This window comes from Thermobia domestica, chromosome 5 (genome assembly GCF_964235325.1).
Source record: "Thermobia domestica chromosome 5, izTheDome1.hap1.1, whole genome shotgun sequence".
NCBI classification, from domain to species: Eukaryota; Metazoa; Arthropoda; class Insecta; order Zygentoma; family Lepismatidae; genus Thermobia; species Thermobia domestica.
Genome location: NC_137458.1, coordinates 122,046,167 through 122,062,477, shown reverse-complemented (window position 1 = coordinate 122,062,477; position 16,311 = coordinate 122,046,167). Strand labels below are relative to the sequence as shown.

General features: G+C 36.6%; 1 protein-coding gene across 1 annotated transcript in view; it reads right to left on the bottom strand.

Annotated features, from left to right (window-relative positions):
- LOC145685229 (glutamate receptor ionotropic, delta-1-like) overlaps positions 1-15,534 on the bottom strand; it is a 60,027-nt gene extending 44,493 nt beyond the window's left edge. Inside the window, exons 1-2 of the mRNA XM_081757590.1 lie at positions 15,085-15,534; positions 12,507-12,682 (exon numbers count right to left, since the gene is read on the bottom strand). Coding sequence (XP_081613716.1) covers positions 12,507-12,682; positions 15,085-15,328 — 420 coding nt within the window. The 5' untranslated portion in view covers positions 15,329-15,534. The remainder of the gene's footprint in view (positions 1-12,506; positions 12,683-15,084) is intronic.
- Between the last annotated feature and the right edge of the window lie 777 nt (positions 15,535-16,311).

Below are 16,311 nucleotides of genomic sequence, written 5' to 3'. Positions count from 1 at the left end.
CACCATAAAATTCACGATTGCATTCTGGGCACTGCTTCTCCGTATTGGTCTTACTGCATGGCGGTTTCTGCAAACATTTCTCACACATGGCCGAACAGTTCTTGACGTGTGCATTACGATGATCATATTTTTTGTGGCATGCAGTACAGTAATAGCTGGTAGAAAAAACAGACGTTAATGATGTGATGATGTCATAATGAGAATTGATGCACATTAAATTGATTGGAATCTTGTCTTCGCCACCAGGCCCTTCATACAGAATATCTTCTCCGGAAAAGCTAGTGTATACGGTAAGTTTATAATTTGTCAAGTAGCGTTGCAATTGTCGCAATTCTTCCACGGATCCCCCATGATCTAAATTCACTGATGATCTGGACAAAAGTTCATGTACGTCTGGAATAACAACAAACTTGAGCTGTTTGCGATATTGATTGTACAGTTTCTGATTTGTATCTTTATATTTCTTTAGGCCAATAGCAATCACAATCGCATACGCTAAACATTTCTTGTCGGTGTTTTTTACACGTAAAATGCCTTTCTTGCACTTTAATAATTCGTCGTTTGATAAAAGACCTCGACGCACCAATCCAAATCCACGGGGCACATCCACATGATGAAAATGGACAATGAACGGTTCGTTCATGAGAAAACTATCGTTACTTTGAAGGATGCGATCAAAGGATGCCCATAAAGTCTCCAGTGTCAAATTACTTGCATGCCGGAAAGATAGATAAAACGGTTTGTTCTTCTCATCGTGGGATAAAATCGATAATCCAACCATCGATGATTCGTCGACGTTTTCCAATAAATAATCCAACATCTGTTGAAAGGAGGCCTGAACCCACTCCACAATATCGGTGCCACTGGTCGGAGCATTAATTTGAATTTCCAGCATTCGTCCTTCAAGATTAAAACGCCGATAATGTCTATTGATTTCTCGCAAGACAGTAAAGCCAGAAGTAGCCATATTCAAATAGGGAAAAAGGTAAGGTAAGCAAAAAAGGAATAGGCAAAGAAAAACAAATATCTAAAACGAAAAAAAAAAGCACGAATTAAATTGAATTCAGAAAATCGCTAACATGTTTAACTGTATCAAAATGACTACACGATCAATCCTAAAAGAATTATCATATCTCAAATAGTTTTACTGTTAAAAATTTTTATTGTCGTCATACTGGAAATCAAACCCGGGACCAACATGTAACTGACCTAACTTTCTGTAGTGATAAAAAGAATGAATGAAATTGTTTTTCTAAGCGTGCTAAGAGAATCATTGTAGTAAGCATTTTTTCCTCTGACACTGAACTTTAAAACGTATGACGAACATGAAACGAAAACAAAATCTCATGCGCTTGCTTTTCTCGAGCTAAGACAAGAAAGACTCGAATTCGTTTCTCGGCGGGAGATCAGATCCCACATTAAACTGCAAGTCCACGTCTCACGTTGTAGGGAACAAAATCGTGCGTAGTTTCTTTGTTTACTTTCAGAAACTGAGCCAAGTGGTTAGCGTTACGCACCTCTGGCCCGGTTCAACACCCAGTATGCGCTCAAATTCAACATTAAGCTGTATTCCTAGCCCCCACTACTGAAGGGACGCTAAACCAAAATCAACAAATTTCTCGTGCCTACTTCTAATGTGTGGGATTCCTAATTCGATCCCCGGTCAAGTTATTCTTCCATTTGCTAAATATTTCGTGTTAAAATAAAACAATGATAACAATGTTATCCTCATGCAAAAAAAACACTCCATTGATGTTAAGAAAACGCGGTTGATACTTACCTCAAATTCAAGGAACGGAGTAAAGTCACGCTGTCACTAGAGGTACACCTACGTTCATTCAAGATCTTCGTGGAAGTAGGATTTGAAAATGAAATTAAGAAATTTATTTAGGTCTGAAACGGTTCAACTATAAAGTGACAACACTATCAGCCAATCAGAAACGAGGAAATGAATCAATGACATCACGGAGAACCAATGAAAACACAGCTTTCATCATGTATCATGAGCCGAAACGTGATGTAAGAAACAATCTGATTGGTTGTGACATTATTCACGTTTTTCCCCTTACACATCAATCGTTACGACATCTAGTATCGCAATTTTCTGATCATGACATCATACCGTTGACTCGTTAGTTTAATACGACATTCAAATTATCACATCTAAAATGTGATTCATTTTCCTTAAACTTGATTGAAAAAATGTAACACTCATCGATATGTTACGAAACTGTCTTTGACATAAATGTAAAGTTGAGCTTTAAAAGTCCGTCAGCTGAGAAAAAATGCTGATGTAGTATAAGCACATGCTGCAATTTCACAATAACAAACTTCTATGCGTAACAACGAGCAGAAATGTGTAGTAATGTAACATAATCTGATCATGTTCTTTTCATACGCAAAACTGCTCGCACTGAATGGAGTACGGTGACTCAGCGTTTTTTTTTTTTCTGATGTGTGAGGTCTCAGCTTCAATCCGCAAGCAAGTAAGTTTATGATGTTTTCTCATTTCTCATCATCGTTTCAAGGGAACGTTAACATTTCCTGAAACTAACACCTAGAATCAAACTCGGGACCATTGCATAGTAATCAACACACGTGTACGATGGCTCAGCGATTGTCTCTAGTGTATGAGGTCCCTGCTTCAATCCTCAGTCAAGTAAGTTCATGTTTCGTCCTATCATTTCTCATCGTTTTCGCGGGGACGTTAAATTCAACATTTCCAAGAATCAAACTCGGGACGATTGCAAGGTTCACTCCTAAAGCGGAACAAAAATGCCCCCTAAAAGGGAACGAGGTGGCCCACTGTATCCATGTTCACCCCTAAAGCGGAACAAAATGGCTCCTAAAAGGGAACGAGGTGGACCACCCAAATTTATAGTAATATATATTAGGGTCCAGTACTATGATACCAAATGTTTAAATTTGGCAATTTCTAAAAAACTTAAGGGGTGGGCCAAAGTATCATTCCCCCCCAAAAAAAATCAAGGGGTGCACAAATGTACCTGTTTCATAATAGGGGATGGACCCCTATACATGACCATATAACCATATAAGGTAATAGGACCTCATCCATTGGAATAAATTAGGTCAAAAAACCAAACACGTGATACAACGTATTGCTTACCTTTATATTTTGGCAATTTTATACCCCTAAAAGGGAACGAGGTAGACCACCCAAATTTATAGTGATCTATATTAGGGTTTTATACTATTATACCAAATGTTTAAATTGGGCGATTTCCAAAAATTTAAGGGGTGGGCCAATGTACTCCTGCCGGGGTGCACAAATATATCCATGTCTTATGAAAGGTAATTGACCCTGTATATGCACATATATCCATATAGGGTAATAACACCTCATCAAAGGGGATAAATTAGGTCAAAAAACCCCGAAATTTGAATTTTTGGCAATTTTTTACCCATGAAAGGGAACGACATAGACACCCAATACTAGTAGAGGTACATACTATGGTCCTAGGCTACCATACCAAATTTTTAGATTTGGCAATTTCCAAAATTTAAGGGGGGGTCCTATGTACCCCTGCACCCCTTCGGTAGGTCTACCCATAAAGCCTAACACCACGTGACCCCATGACGTAATGCTAAGGTGTGCGCATGGGTGTATCAAAGGGAACAAAAATAAGGTAAGCTATATATACATCCTATAAGGTAAAAAGGAAATAACATTCTTCAAATTTATAACCATAAAAAGAAACAAATAAACTCATACGTGAAACTGCCCCATAAAGGCGGATCGTAAACTATGTAAACTAAAGGGACCGGGGCGCAAAATTTCAGTGGCGTCACACTCCAGGGGCGCAAAAGTTAAAATCAAGTAACACAAAATAAGCTATACATACACCTGTACTTCATCATAAGGTAACAATCTCCAAATTTTATACCGTAAAGGGAACAAAATCAACAACCTACCCCATAAAGGCGAACGGGGGTGTGGCCTAGGGGCGCTAAATTGAAAATATATACCGCAAAGTAAACTATACATACACCTATATTCCATTAAAAAGTAACGATCTCCAAAAATTTTATGCCGTAAAAGAAAACAAAATCAACCCCCCTCGGTAAAACTACCCCATAAAGACGTGGCCTAACACCACGTAACCCATAAAGGCGTGGCCTAACATCACGTAACCCCCCAAAAAAAAAGCATGGCCTAACATCACGTAACCCTATGACGTCATAACATGTAACCCCAAAATGGGCGCCGGGCGCCCGAGGCGCAAAATTTTGGCGGCGGGCTCCATGCTCCAGGGCCTAACATCACGTAACCCAAAAAGGCATGGCCTAACATCACGTGACCCTATGACGTCATAACATGTAACCCCAAAAATGGGCGCCGGGCGCCCGGGGCGCAAAATTTTGGCGGCGGCGGCGGGCACCACGCTCTAGGGGGCGGAAAAATTTGCCTCAAGTCCCGCGATTACTACTCACTGGCTCAACTTTTGAAGTGTTTCGTTTTATTAGCTTATCGACGTCGACCATACCCTAGACGCCGCACGGACAAAGTCGCACATAATACGAACTATTCGCAAAATCAAACTAGGCGAATCACTTATCGACAATTTTCACATTTATTACTGCCTTAAAATGGGAAGGTCATTAAGTGACATGAATTCCCGCCTATATCTGTGTTCCCGCTTATATCTGTGTGCGTTGTGGATTACACGCACAACATTTAATGGATTTATCAAGAAATACTGAACCCACAGGTTCAGCACCCACATAACTGCATTACTTATGAACAAGGGCGCCCATCAAGGGGGGCAAGGTGGGGCGCTCGCCCCCTAAGAGGAAATTGTACACACTGGGAATACTGAAAACCCAATAGAATTTTTACATTACTTACAGCAAAATTTGAAACTATATTTGAAACGTCGCTTATACTTGCCCCCCTTGCAAACCACAACATGGGCGCCCTTGCTTATGAACTGCACACTAAGAAAAATCCGTTCTCCGGACAGCGGTATATTGTACAAATATACAAAATCCTCTTGCTTACTACAGAAATCAGTATGGAGCATATGCTACATACGCACTGCCCTTAGATGTTACATCATGCCATTGCAGGATGTCTGACATCTAACAGTTTTTCGTATATCACCTATGTTACATTCTGCAGCTATATTCTATTCTACTATGGACATTCTGCGTCGATTTGTATGTGAGATCCTGACCGCCTATATTGTTTCATACGGAAAGTACGTATAGATGGAACACTTATACGGAAAGTAAGTATTATAAAACATGCGTTTTCAGTTATACGTTTGCTGTACGTTAAGTCCAAAAACTACAGGAATTACGAATGTAACCTACCGTTTTGAGTACGCTACCTACAATTTTTTTTTCTCAGTATGTGCTTTGAAAACTGCCATGTGTCGGATTACTGGGAAAAAGCATTTTTTGTTGAAAATCATTGCTGTTTTCTTAAATATTTTTGAGGTTAGTCTTCCTAAAGCCAAACATACCACTAACTAAAGAGTTTCAGACAGTATTGCTGAGCATGAGTAGTCGCTAATGCTCTCGCCTTCGGTCCTGGGCTCGATTTCCGGCAGGGTCAGTCGGTCGAAAAGATGTAACAGCTATCCTAAATGAGTTTTTTCCTGGGATTTCCTCATTCACACCAGGTAAATGCCGGGATGGTATCTAATTTACAGGACTCATGCCGCTTCTTTCCTTATCCGTTCCTTATATCCTTCCCCCATACCGTGATTGTGTGCTCGCCGAGGATGTCATCCCTCCAACCTGACGTGTTTAAGGCCATAGATGCCGGTAATGGCCATGACTTGTATCAATAAATAAATAAATAAATATTGACTAGCGAGCGCTAGCAAGCGAAGTCGGGTTAGAACGCCGCAATGCACGTTATATTTGTCCATTCTAATTAATAGCAAATAGTAATTGCAAAATTTTCCATTCAGTACACGGCATTTCCAGTCTACTAAGTTCACAAATTACTCACATATCAATATCAATTATCTTTCCGCAACATGAACTCATTCCACCTATAATCATTGTGTTTTTACGTAGTTTTGGTCCCCCGTAATCCCACAGAACCCGAGAAATATATTACATACTTCTTTCGTAAATTTTGCAAATTCAAACTCATGAAATAGGACAGCACCATCGTTTTCTACATACAGTAAACAATATATAATTTTTACAAATTAGTAGTACAGTCCTCTTTCACACGCAGTCATTCATTTTAATCATAAATTACTGTTTTTATGTTTATGTATTCTACACCTGCATCCATTTATCCAGCGCCGTAACTTAGATTGTTTTCTTGGGAGGGGGTAAGCATTTGGTGCTCCTAGAAGAAAGTTGTTTCTCTAATCTTGGGCTCCCTCTTTCCATCTTTCTCTTACTCTTTATGGGCCCGGGTCGTTAGTTACACCTTTGATCTTGTTCCATACATGAAAAATGAATTAAGGGGGCAATATTGACAAATATCAAAGCCATATGAATAAACATTACTTCTAGGGCCCCTAATAGAAACTTTTTTTTTGAAATGGGCCCACGACTCATTTTTGTTTTAATTACCTTTTATGTGTTGTTTTGTTTATGTATTATAGTGGACATATTCAATGCTTCATTTATAATTTCATGTTCGTATCGTATACGGAGTAAGAAAATTTTGTCTTAAAATGGGTCTCCTCGAGCGGAGGGGAGCTTCCTTGGGGAAGCATTTGCCCTCTCCCTCCTCAAGTTACGGCCCTGTCACTTATCACATACTAGGCTGGTAACCAGCCCAAAAATCTAGGGGAAGCCCGGTAGAAGTTTGGGAGGGAGTCCCAATCCAAACGTATTATAGTTAATCATCATATTATAGCTCAGCGTACAATTTTTCGACTAGAAATTGGCGATTAGAATTTAGAGCTGGCGACCAGTGTTCGGTAGGAATGGTTTCTGCCTGAACTCACAGGGCAGCGCATTTTCTGTTTCGTAAGAAAATAATTGTCACTGAATGAGAGAAAACACGGAATGTGAAGTCTTTCTTCGTCAAACCAAAGGCCGTTTGGGGGGGGGGGACATCTCAATTTGTACGTGAATGATACTGGCGACCATTATTTTTGGATTGGCGAGTGCGTCTGACTTTGAAATTTTGCACCCTATTATAGTTCACTTGCAAGCGTACTGTAAAAATTTTAGGGGACCAGTACCCTAAAAATTTAGAGGGGCCCGCCCCCTAGACCCCATGGATAAGGGCCTATCACATATTAATATGATGTAGACCTATCATTAATTTTTATGTCAATTGTATATTGTGGATCTCCAAATTTTTTGTGGCAACAAATCTTTCGCGGAGCACATCATCAAATTTCGCGTGTGGAGATGCTATGTTTTCATACAAATATACAAATATCTCTTTAAGTATATTATTTCATTAACAGATAATCATTTGTAAACATATTTTCTTTACCGGTCTGTTACTCTAATCTGATTTTCACGAAGCTTTGCACCCCTTGTAAACAATGCAGACTGCAGTGCAGAAATGTTGCCAACTAATTAAACAAAAAATGTTATATGTAATTTTGTGCTAAGAAATTAATAAACAAACTGAAGGGAGAAAAACAATGAGATTAAAAATGAAATGGCATTGGCTTATGATAGGAGAATCAGGAACCATTTTCTCTCGTTTGCGGTGGCGTACGCACTGCTTTCCTGAATCTTTGAACTACTGTGTAAATGCAGACACGCACCAGTAGGAAGAAGGGCAGAACGTTGAATTTCCTCTACCAGTGTAAATAATAACTAAAACTTACTACCCCCACTCCTAACGTTTCCTCTAGCTGAGAATCTACCTAAAATGTTAGGATTCAGAGCCACTATTACATGATGACTTAGTGGCCCTACTAGCAGATCTATGGTTGGATGGATGGATTAAAGTTTATTGTCTCCTTCAACTTTGGACCTACAGCCGAACGAGCGATCCGAACTACATAAATTTCCTCCGGAAATCGAACGCGGGTCTGCCGCCCGATGACGAGTACGCGGATCATATAGCCACAACGGAGTTAATTATTAGATCTCAAACATGTGCAGTTGTACTCACGACTTCTATACAAAATTGAGCTCTTGGGGGGCCGCGGTGGCTCAATGGTAGAGCGTTCACCTCTAGCACATGGGGTTCCTGGTTCGTTCCCAGCTAGCGCCAAGTGAATCTTGTGGACAAACACCGTGTGCGTGGGTTTCCTTGGGGTTCTTCAGTTTCCTCCCACTTTCTTCATTCCACCATTTCATTCATGTTTTCATCATCACCGTCTCCTTTAGCCTAGCCTGCATAATCGTGGGACATAAAACTCAAAAGATTTCATTTCATAGGCGAGCGAGTGTTTGGAACAAGCTATTGTTAATTCTGCAAAAACTTGAAAACTACTGAGTTTACTTATTTATTGAATAGAGAATTTATTATTTCCTTTGTTATATTTAATAAAATACCTATAAAATATGTTTTGAATCTTCGTGACTTATCCTTTCATTTGATATCTAACAGAAAAGTTACGCCATAAACTAATATCAATCATGAGAGTGTGAAGACTCTATCGACATCTTATTCAACAAATTCCAAGAAACTTTTTAGATTCTACATAGAAATAAAGACACATTATTTAACATGCATATAGTACACCCTCTTAATTTCACTGCAGCCAGAAAAAAAATAAGACTCAAAAATTATGAACATTCCTATCCAATATTATAAAATTCTTAAATGTTGAAGATTCCTGTGTACATTATTTCATTTCTGGCACCGAATATTCGGTTTTTGCATCTTTTAAATGGTCATTTATTCTGATCGCATTTTAAAAAGGCGATATACAAATTATAACTGAAAAAATTAGCCTCATATTACTTCGTAATGAATCACTAAAGCTGGTTTTATCCTTTTTAACTTCTCTCTATCCCCCTTACTCTATCTTTCTTTTTTTAATTGACTATTTCCTCATGTCTAATGAAAGGTCAAACAATGATCTGAAATACTATAAGGAAATAATTATCTTCAATAAGAACAGCGGGTACACTTGATTTCTCTTTTTCATTTTCTTAGCCCATTTTCATGAAATGACAACTGTTTGACAACCATTCTTTGAGAAAAACTGAAAAATAACTGTGAGTTAGCAACATTGAAAATGAGACTAATAGCAGTTTATTCTTCCATGAGCAAATAGTACACAATAAATGCAATGTATTATGGTAATTAATGTATTGTTGAGGCACAGTAAGAACATTTAGGATCCGGCTCAAAGTATGTATCTATATGGGATCGAAATCTTGAACCAAAATCGAATTTGTAAGAGAAAATTGTTACAATAAATGACAAAACACGCGAAGTGCGCGCCACAATTTAAAGATGTCGCCTAAGGAAGCCAGCAGGTTACCAGGCTGCTCCCAGTTATTCTTTTCAACATAAACAAGGCAAACCAGTAAGTGCAGAAGAAAAGCAAATACTTCATCAAACGATATCAACGTTGTTCAATTCACTTGAAGAAAATTAAGACCTATAATAGCTAATTTTTATGTTCTCATAGAATATTTATTTGCTTATTTTGTAGTACTGAAGTTACTATTTGTACATTCGCATGCTATACAATGTAAGAAAGCACATCAATAAATTAAACTTAAGGGGGAAAAGTACTATCTGTTTTCATGGATATGCGTAATGATTTAGGTAATAGATGAAAAAGAAATAATCTCCCGTAAGTATGCTTGCTGTTACATACCAGCGCCATCTCTTTATCGTTCAGTTGATAATTTGACATAACTCATTGCAGTTTCATCTGTAATTACAATTTGGAGAAAAATAACAATGTTCAGTTGCTCTTAAAGGAGGATAGTATTGAGTATTTTGCCCCATATCACGGCGATGGTATGAGAGTGAAACGAGTAATGCACATAGCAGTAGTAGAAATACATGCACGTGCTGCAGCAGAAATATTGCGGGAAACAGGCGAAACAATTTCCTCTTCACCAATCAGCAATAGTCGTGCGCGCAGTGATACAACATCAAGTTACGCGGTTTGTTTATGAGAGGTGCAAAGGACTGTGAAAAACGCTTTAGTATAAAATTAATAAGTTGACACCAAATCAGTTGCAAACACTGCTCAACTTACTATCACATTTAGTGACGTCATATTGTGTGGTGCTCCGAAAGCTTGTCACGCAGAATCCGAAAGCAGCCGATATTTCACGATCTCATATACACTGCTTGGGGGTTGCCGCGGGTTTCTCACACCAGGTGGAATTTTCAGTCTTGTGGAGTAAATACAGTTTACGAGTATCGAAAAGATCTAATTGATGTTATGTTAGCAATAGAAAACTGTGAAGATATAACATTCCGCGTACAAGGTATTATTAAATGAAGAAAATTTCGTATTTTGGTTGACTTTTTTCCACAAGATTATGCCACACGTAGAAATTATTTTCAGCCAACTACAGAAGAAATGTACTGATCCTGTCAAGGTTCGAAAACATCTGCGTAATTTTCAACTTGGTATGCAGTCAGTCAGAGAACAAATTGACATTATTCAGGAAGTAGAAACCGAATTAGAAACTGCAAGAGAATGTGCAAAAATATGGCCAAGTGAGGCGTTCTATAACGACAAAAAAAGACAAGCATTAGAAGTTTGTGATGCAATCCTAGTGGAGATCAAATCTAGATTTCACTTCACTGAGCACATTGTAGCTACGAGATTATTTGCTGTAGAAGAATTTGACAATTACAAAAAGGAGTTCCCCGATAATTATCTCAGTGAGATGGTTAAAAAATATCCCTTCTTGGAGGAAAAGAAATTAAAAAGCGAACTTCAAGTGTGCTATTCGAGACGCGAACTGAGAATGGTGTCTGGCGCGGTGTCATTCTTAATGTTCATTATAGACGATGAATTGTGCGACACGTTTCAAGAAACAGTTAAACTCTTAAAGTTATTGATAACTATGCCAATGTCAACAGCAGAAGCAGAGAGATGTTTCTCAATGTTGAACAGAATAAAAACATTCCTAAGAAATACTATGAAAGAGGAAAGATTAACTGCGTTAGGCATGTTGTTATGTGAAAAGACATTCGTTACTGAGATAGATAATTTTAACAAAAAAAAAAAAAAAAATCGACGCCTTTTCCAGCAAGAAAAATCGTCGCATGGAGTTTCAGTATCGTGCATCTTAACTAGTCAACCAAACGTGTTCAGTTGAAAGTTCGAAGAGAATAAACAGTGCAAGTGAAGTGTTTCTTTTTAAACAGTGTACTCGTGTTTTATTCAATATCAGTGTATATGTGTCTTTTTTATCAACAAGATAAATAACAAACTTACTTAAATAATAGCATCTCAAGATTTATTCCCCAAATTTGATTTCTGAATTCACTTCAATATATAACTGACTGGCATGAAGAAGAATTGAATTTCAGTGAAAGGAGCAAGAGAACCAGTACCTACCTGATTACTGATAATGTAAGCACAATCGATTATAATTAAATTGAAATTCTATATATGTTCTAATAATAATAATAATAATAATAATAATAATAATAATAATAATAATAATAATAATAATAATAATAATAATAATAATAATAATAATATAGTTCTGTCACTACCTAATAAATTGTCACCAGCCGCCACTGGTTTGCACTCTTACTTTTTATAAGAGCAACATTTTTCTTTTACTTATGATATTGGAACGAGTCTGGTTTGGAGTTTTCCCGGCTTCCTTTTTCAGTTTCTCTAAAGTTGGGTTGTCACTTTACAAGAATCTTGTAGCTTTTATTAAAAAATATTGTAGCCCGGTCTTTCTATATACTGTTTACACATTACAACTTTTTGAAAGCAAGAAAGATATCTCCTTCCGTGCAGCATTGCACTCTAGTGGACAAATAGTGAACCTCCACATTAAAAACGTGTATTTTGGCGATCTTCCCCTCCTCGTGCAAAAGAATCCAAGAAGCGGTGAAACTGCTTTTTCTTTATGTCCGCGGGGGAGGGGGAGGAGAGATAGCAGGTAGCAAGCAAGATGGCCCAGAAAGTGGAACCGCGTTTCTATTTTACATGAATCTTGTAGCTGTCATAAAAAAATCTTGAAACCCTATAATATTTCTCTATGTAAACATAGTCTTGAAAGGGATATACAACTTATTTTCCATCTTGCAAGGAGTTAAACTACGTGCAACTTTCTGGGTCGACTTGCTTGCTACATGCTATCGTCCTTCCGCTGACATAAAGAAAAAAAAAACAGTTTCGTCTCTTCCGACCGAAACAACGGAATCTTTTCAAGAGGGAGGGGAAGCGCGGTATATTACCTTTCCAACGATATATTACTCGACACCCTTTGCTATATATATATATATATATATATATATATATATATATATATATATATATATATATGTGTGTGTGTGTGTGTGTGTGTGTGTGTATGTGTAGTCAAGAATATAGTATAGACTATATCATTTCTTTCTTTTTTCAGATGTTCGAAACTCAATATTAGCGTCATACCTTGGCCAGAAATTGCTTCGTTCCATTATCATGGTTGATAATTACGTAGCAGGTTGGAGGATATTGATTGTTTGCTATTGGAGTGACATCTCTTGAATTGATATCACGAAACGCAATCCTCAATTGTGCCCGAGTCATCCCATGAGCTACCACATTTAATTCTCTTATCAATGAACCTAGAGCAAAATTAAAATACAAACATTTATTATGAATCAGATAAAATTTCTGGAGTCAAAGAGCTTTACATGATAATGATTTGTAAGGTTAAAACTAAAATCGTTGGCGCTACAGCCAATGAGTTACGCCAGCGAGCCAAATTTTAGTTGGGTGGTTTGCAATGTGGTCAGCACACCAATTACCAATTCCAACGCCATTACCAAGGCTTTTTAGACCGGAGTTTACTACTTCTTAATTTAAGTAACTTCTCAATTGCCCCGTAAGCTGAGTTAATGTCGAAAATTCTATATAGTATTCAGACATTGATCACAAGAATTGAAAATAATTAATTCATTATTAAAACTTTGCTTTATTTGTGTACTCTTCACAGCCTCAAAAATGTTCGGAGGATTGACATTCTTTAAAATACGATTGACTATTATTAAAATAATGTCGTAGTGATGTTAATGAATAAAACTCCTCACTAATAAACTACCTTCCTGATTTTTTTTGAAAAAAAATATCATATTGTAGAGTTGCTAGTGAAATGTTAATTTATAAAATATGAACAAAATCACTACACCCGTTCTAGAGAAATATTGCGTGAAGGAAACTCAACCCCATTACTAAACTATTGTCTCTTGTTTCCTTTTCGAACAAAAATGAAGTATATTATAGCACTTTGAATGATATATATTTTTTTGAAATATGAACATTAAATTACCCATTCTCCAAAACACACCATACAAAAAGAATTAACACACGACACTCTTCCTGTAGGTTTTCAAGAGAAATAAATTACATTAATAATTTATAGAACCGTAAATCAGGTAGTTATTTTTAACAGTCATTTTGGGAAACATCTTTTCCGAAAAAAAAAAAAAAGATATACGTTCGACCGTTTTCAAAAATATAGCGTATACCCCTTCTCCCTGTATCCGCTCGTTCTTTAGGAATTGAATATTAGATGGGTAAACTCCATATACTTTCATATATGCCTCATTACTTCCTTGTCTATCCCAGTTACCTAACATAACTAAAATGACCTAAGAAATCAATAGATCACAGTTAAGGTGTCTAATTTACATAGTTACATGTTTGTAAACGTTATTATTATCTGTTATACTTTACTTTTAAACGACTATTTAAAAAAAGCCGCCTCTAACTAAAAAAACGCTGATTTTGCTGTTGAGTTATTGGCGCATGTAGTCTTACTTCTTCTTTTTTAAATCCCCTAGTTTATACTGCGAGGCTAAGGGTGATAATAATGAAAGAAATGATAAAATAAAGAGAGTGAGAGGAAACGGAAGAATACCGAGAAAACCCATGCACACCACCACAAAGCCTACTTGGTTTGAGCTGGGATCGAACCAAGGACCCCACGCACCAGAGGTGATGTGCTCTTATCACAATAGTTCGTAATTGGAAGTATTAGTATACAGTAAGTTTACTATCAAATAACCATATGAAACTTAAAACACTAATCCTGTAATGAGAGACAGTAACAAGATTAAATAATAATGCTGCGATCAAATACAATTAACGAAATAATTGATATAAATATGCGCCATGATACCTCCTCTTGGTGTCAGCCGAACTGTATTCTTTTTCCAAATTGCTAAGATGCCTGACTCATGATCCTGCGAGTGATGTGATGAAACAAAGGTAAGGAAGATGCTGGTATTTACGTACTAATGAAAGACACTTGTGCTAAATGTAATGACCAATATAATGATTGGTGAATAAACTCAAAGGTAATTACTGTTGCTCCTCTAAATTCTTACAGATAATATTCAAAAAGTACAAATAAACTGTATTTAGGTATGGATAGAAGTACAGAAATTAAATCTTTATAGTCAAAAATTAAAACACATTTTAAATCTTTCTTCTTTTTCAGTAGTTGGTGAAGATGTCAATGATGTTATTCTAGCAAATCAGGGATAAAAGTGCGGGAGAACGTAAGGGGACGTCGTCCCCCCACTTCCAGAAAATATATGTGGCGTCCCCCCACTTTCTAAAAAATTACAATGGGCAAAGTTAGGCACGAGGGGCGGCGTGACGTCATGCATCCCCCTATCTTTTGAGACCCACTTTTACCCCTTAATTAAATACAATTTCTTACTCTGGTTTTGAAAATGTTGACAGTTGTAAGCGAAAACTTGGCGTTCAATAGTATTATTTTTCAAACGATCTATAGAAACTTAGAGGAGCAAAAGTAATAACATTTGAGTTTATTGGTAAAATTCTTCTTCAAGGGGTCCACGTTACAATGGATAATAATAATTGTACATTCATTAAAAAAATGAAGAATGAAAAACACTGTTTTATAATACCACTGCTAGTTTCCTGCTTATGGCCTAGTGTTCTCTAAATAACTCAGACTTATAAGTAAGGAGAACATTTAATAGGAGTAATTAATTACCTTTCACATTAGAGTTGAAAACAATCACGAAGTACTTGTGTTTCCAAGCCAGGGAGACATCAATAATGTATTTTAGCAATTTCTCTCCGGATAGATGTGTCTCATTCTCAATTAGGACTTCACTACTTTTGTTAACAAAACGTCCATTTGGATTAGCACTGATAAAATACGTGAAATAATAATTAGTATCTGAATTAATTGCAGCACAGATTATGAACACAAAGATTTTACCGGAAAAATACATTTCCTTGTTCTTGTGGTGAAGCACAATACTATCAATAAAGAATAAAAATCTTAAACACTATATTTCTGAGTTGCATGCTCGCCAACTGATGTTGAAACGTTTACACTTAGGTATTCTCTAGGTCATCAAATTGCTTCTGGATGTAAACAGAAGTAGAAAAATGTCCTAATATCATAATATGCAATCAGATTATAATAATATTTAAAAAATCATGTTCTACGAGGAATAATGATAAAGTAAACACACAAACAGCCTATGAATTGTGAGTAATGACAAAATAAACACTCAAATTCATCGTGTATAAAACGCTCTTTCCTAATCTTAAGGTAGATCTTACAAAATTAATACATTGATATTACTCTGTTTCGATTGAAGTTTGGAAGCATGTCACGCGATAACACCGTTTAAACAGAAGATATGGATATTGGATGCCTACACTTAAACCATTACTGACAATAGCTTGGGAGGTATTAATACACAGACAAAAGACGTTTGGTTAAATTATATATATAGCAAATAGAATATTCTCGGCTATCTCATGATTTGTCTAAAATACATAGTAAAAACCAAACGTCTCAGGATTAAGGAAGTTTGTTCAGTACAGTTAATGCTATGTATTTTTTCTTTTCTCTTGAGAAATTTATATACGATACACAGGTTGGAACAAAAATAACTCACTATTAGAAATGTAATTGTTTTAAAATCCTTGAATCAGCACATAACTCATTGAAGGGCAATATAATTCCACTGGTATTTGCATGCCACTGGATACAATGGTTATGTATCCCTTCTTATACTTAAGGATATGGTTTATCAAATATATATAATGAAATAACCTTTTGGACTCTCCGATTCTCCTCTGCTCTATCAGGATTCACACTTTCTAGACAAAAATTAAAAAAAAAAAATGACGTTTTCGATTCGAAAACCTTCTATACCTTCATATGTTCTAATTCTTCGTTAATGAAACTTGGAAAACACAT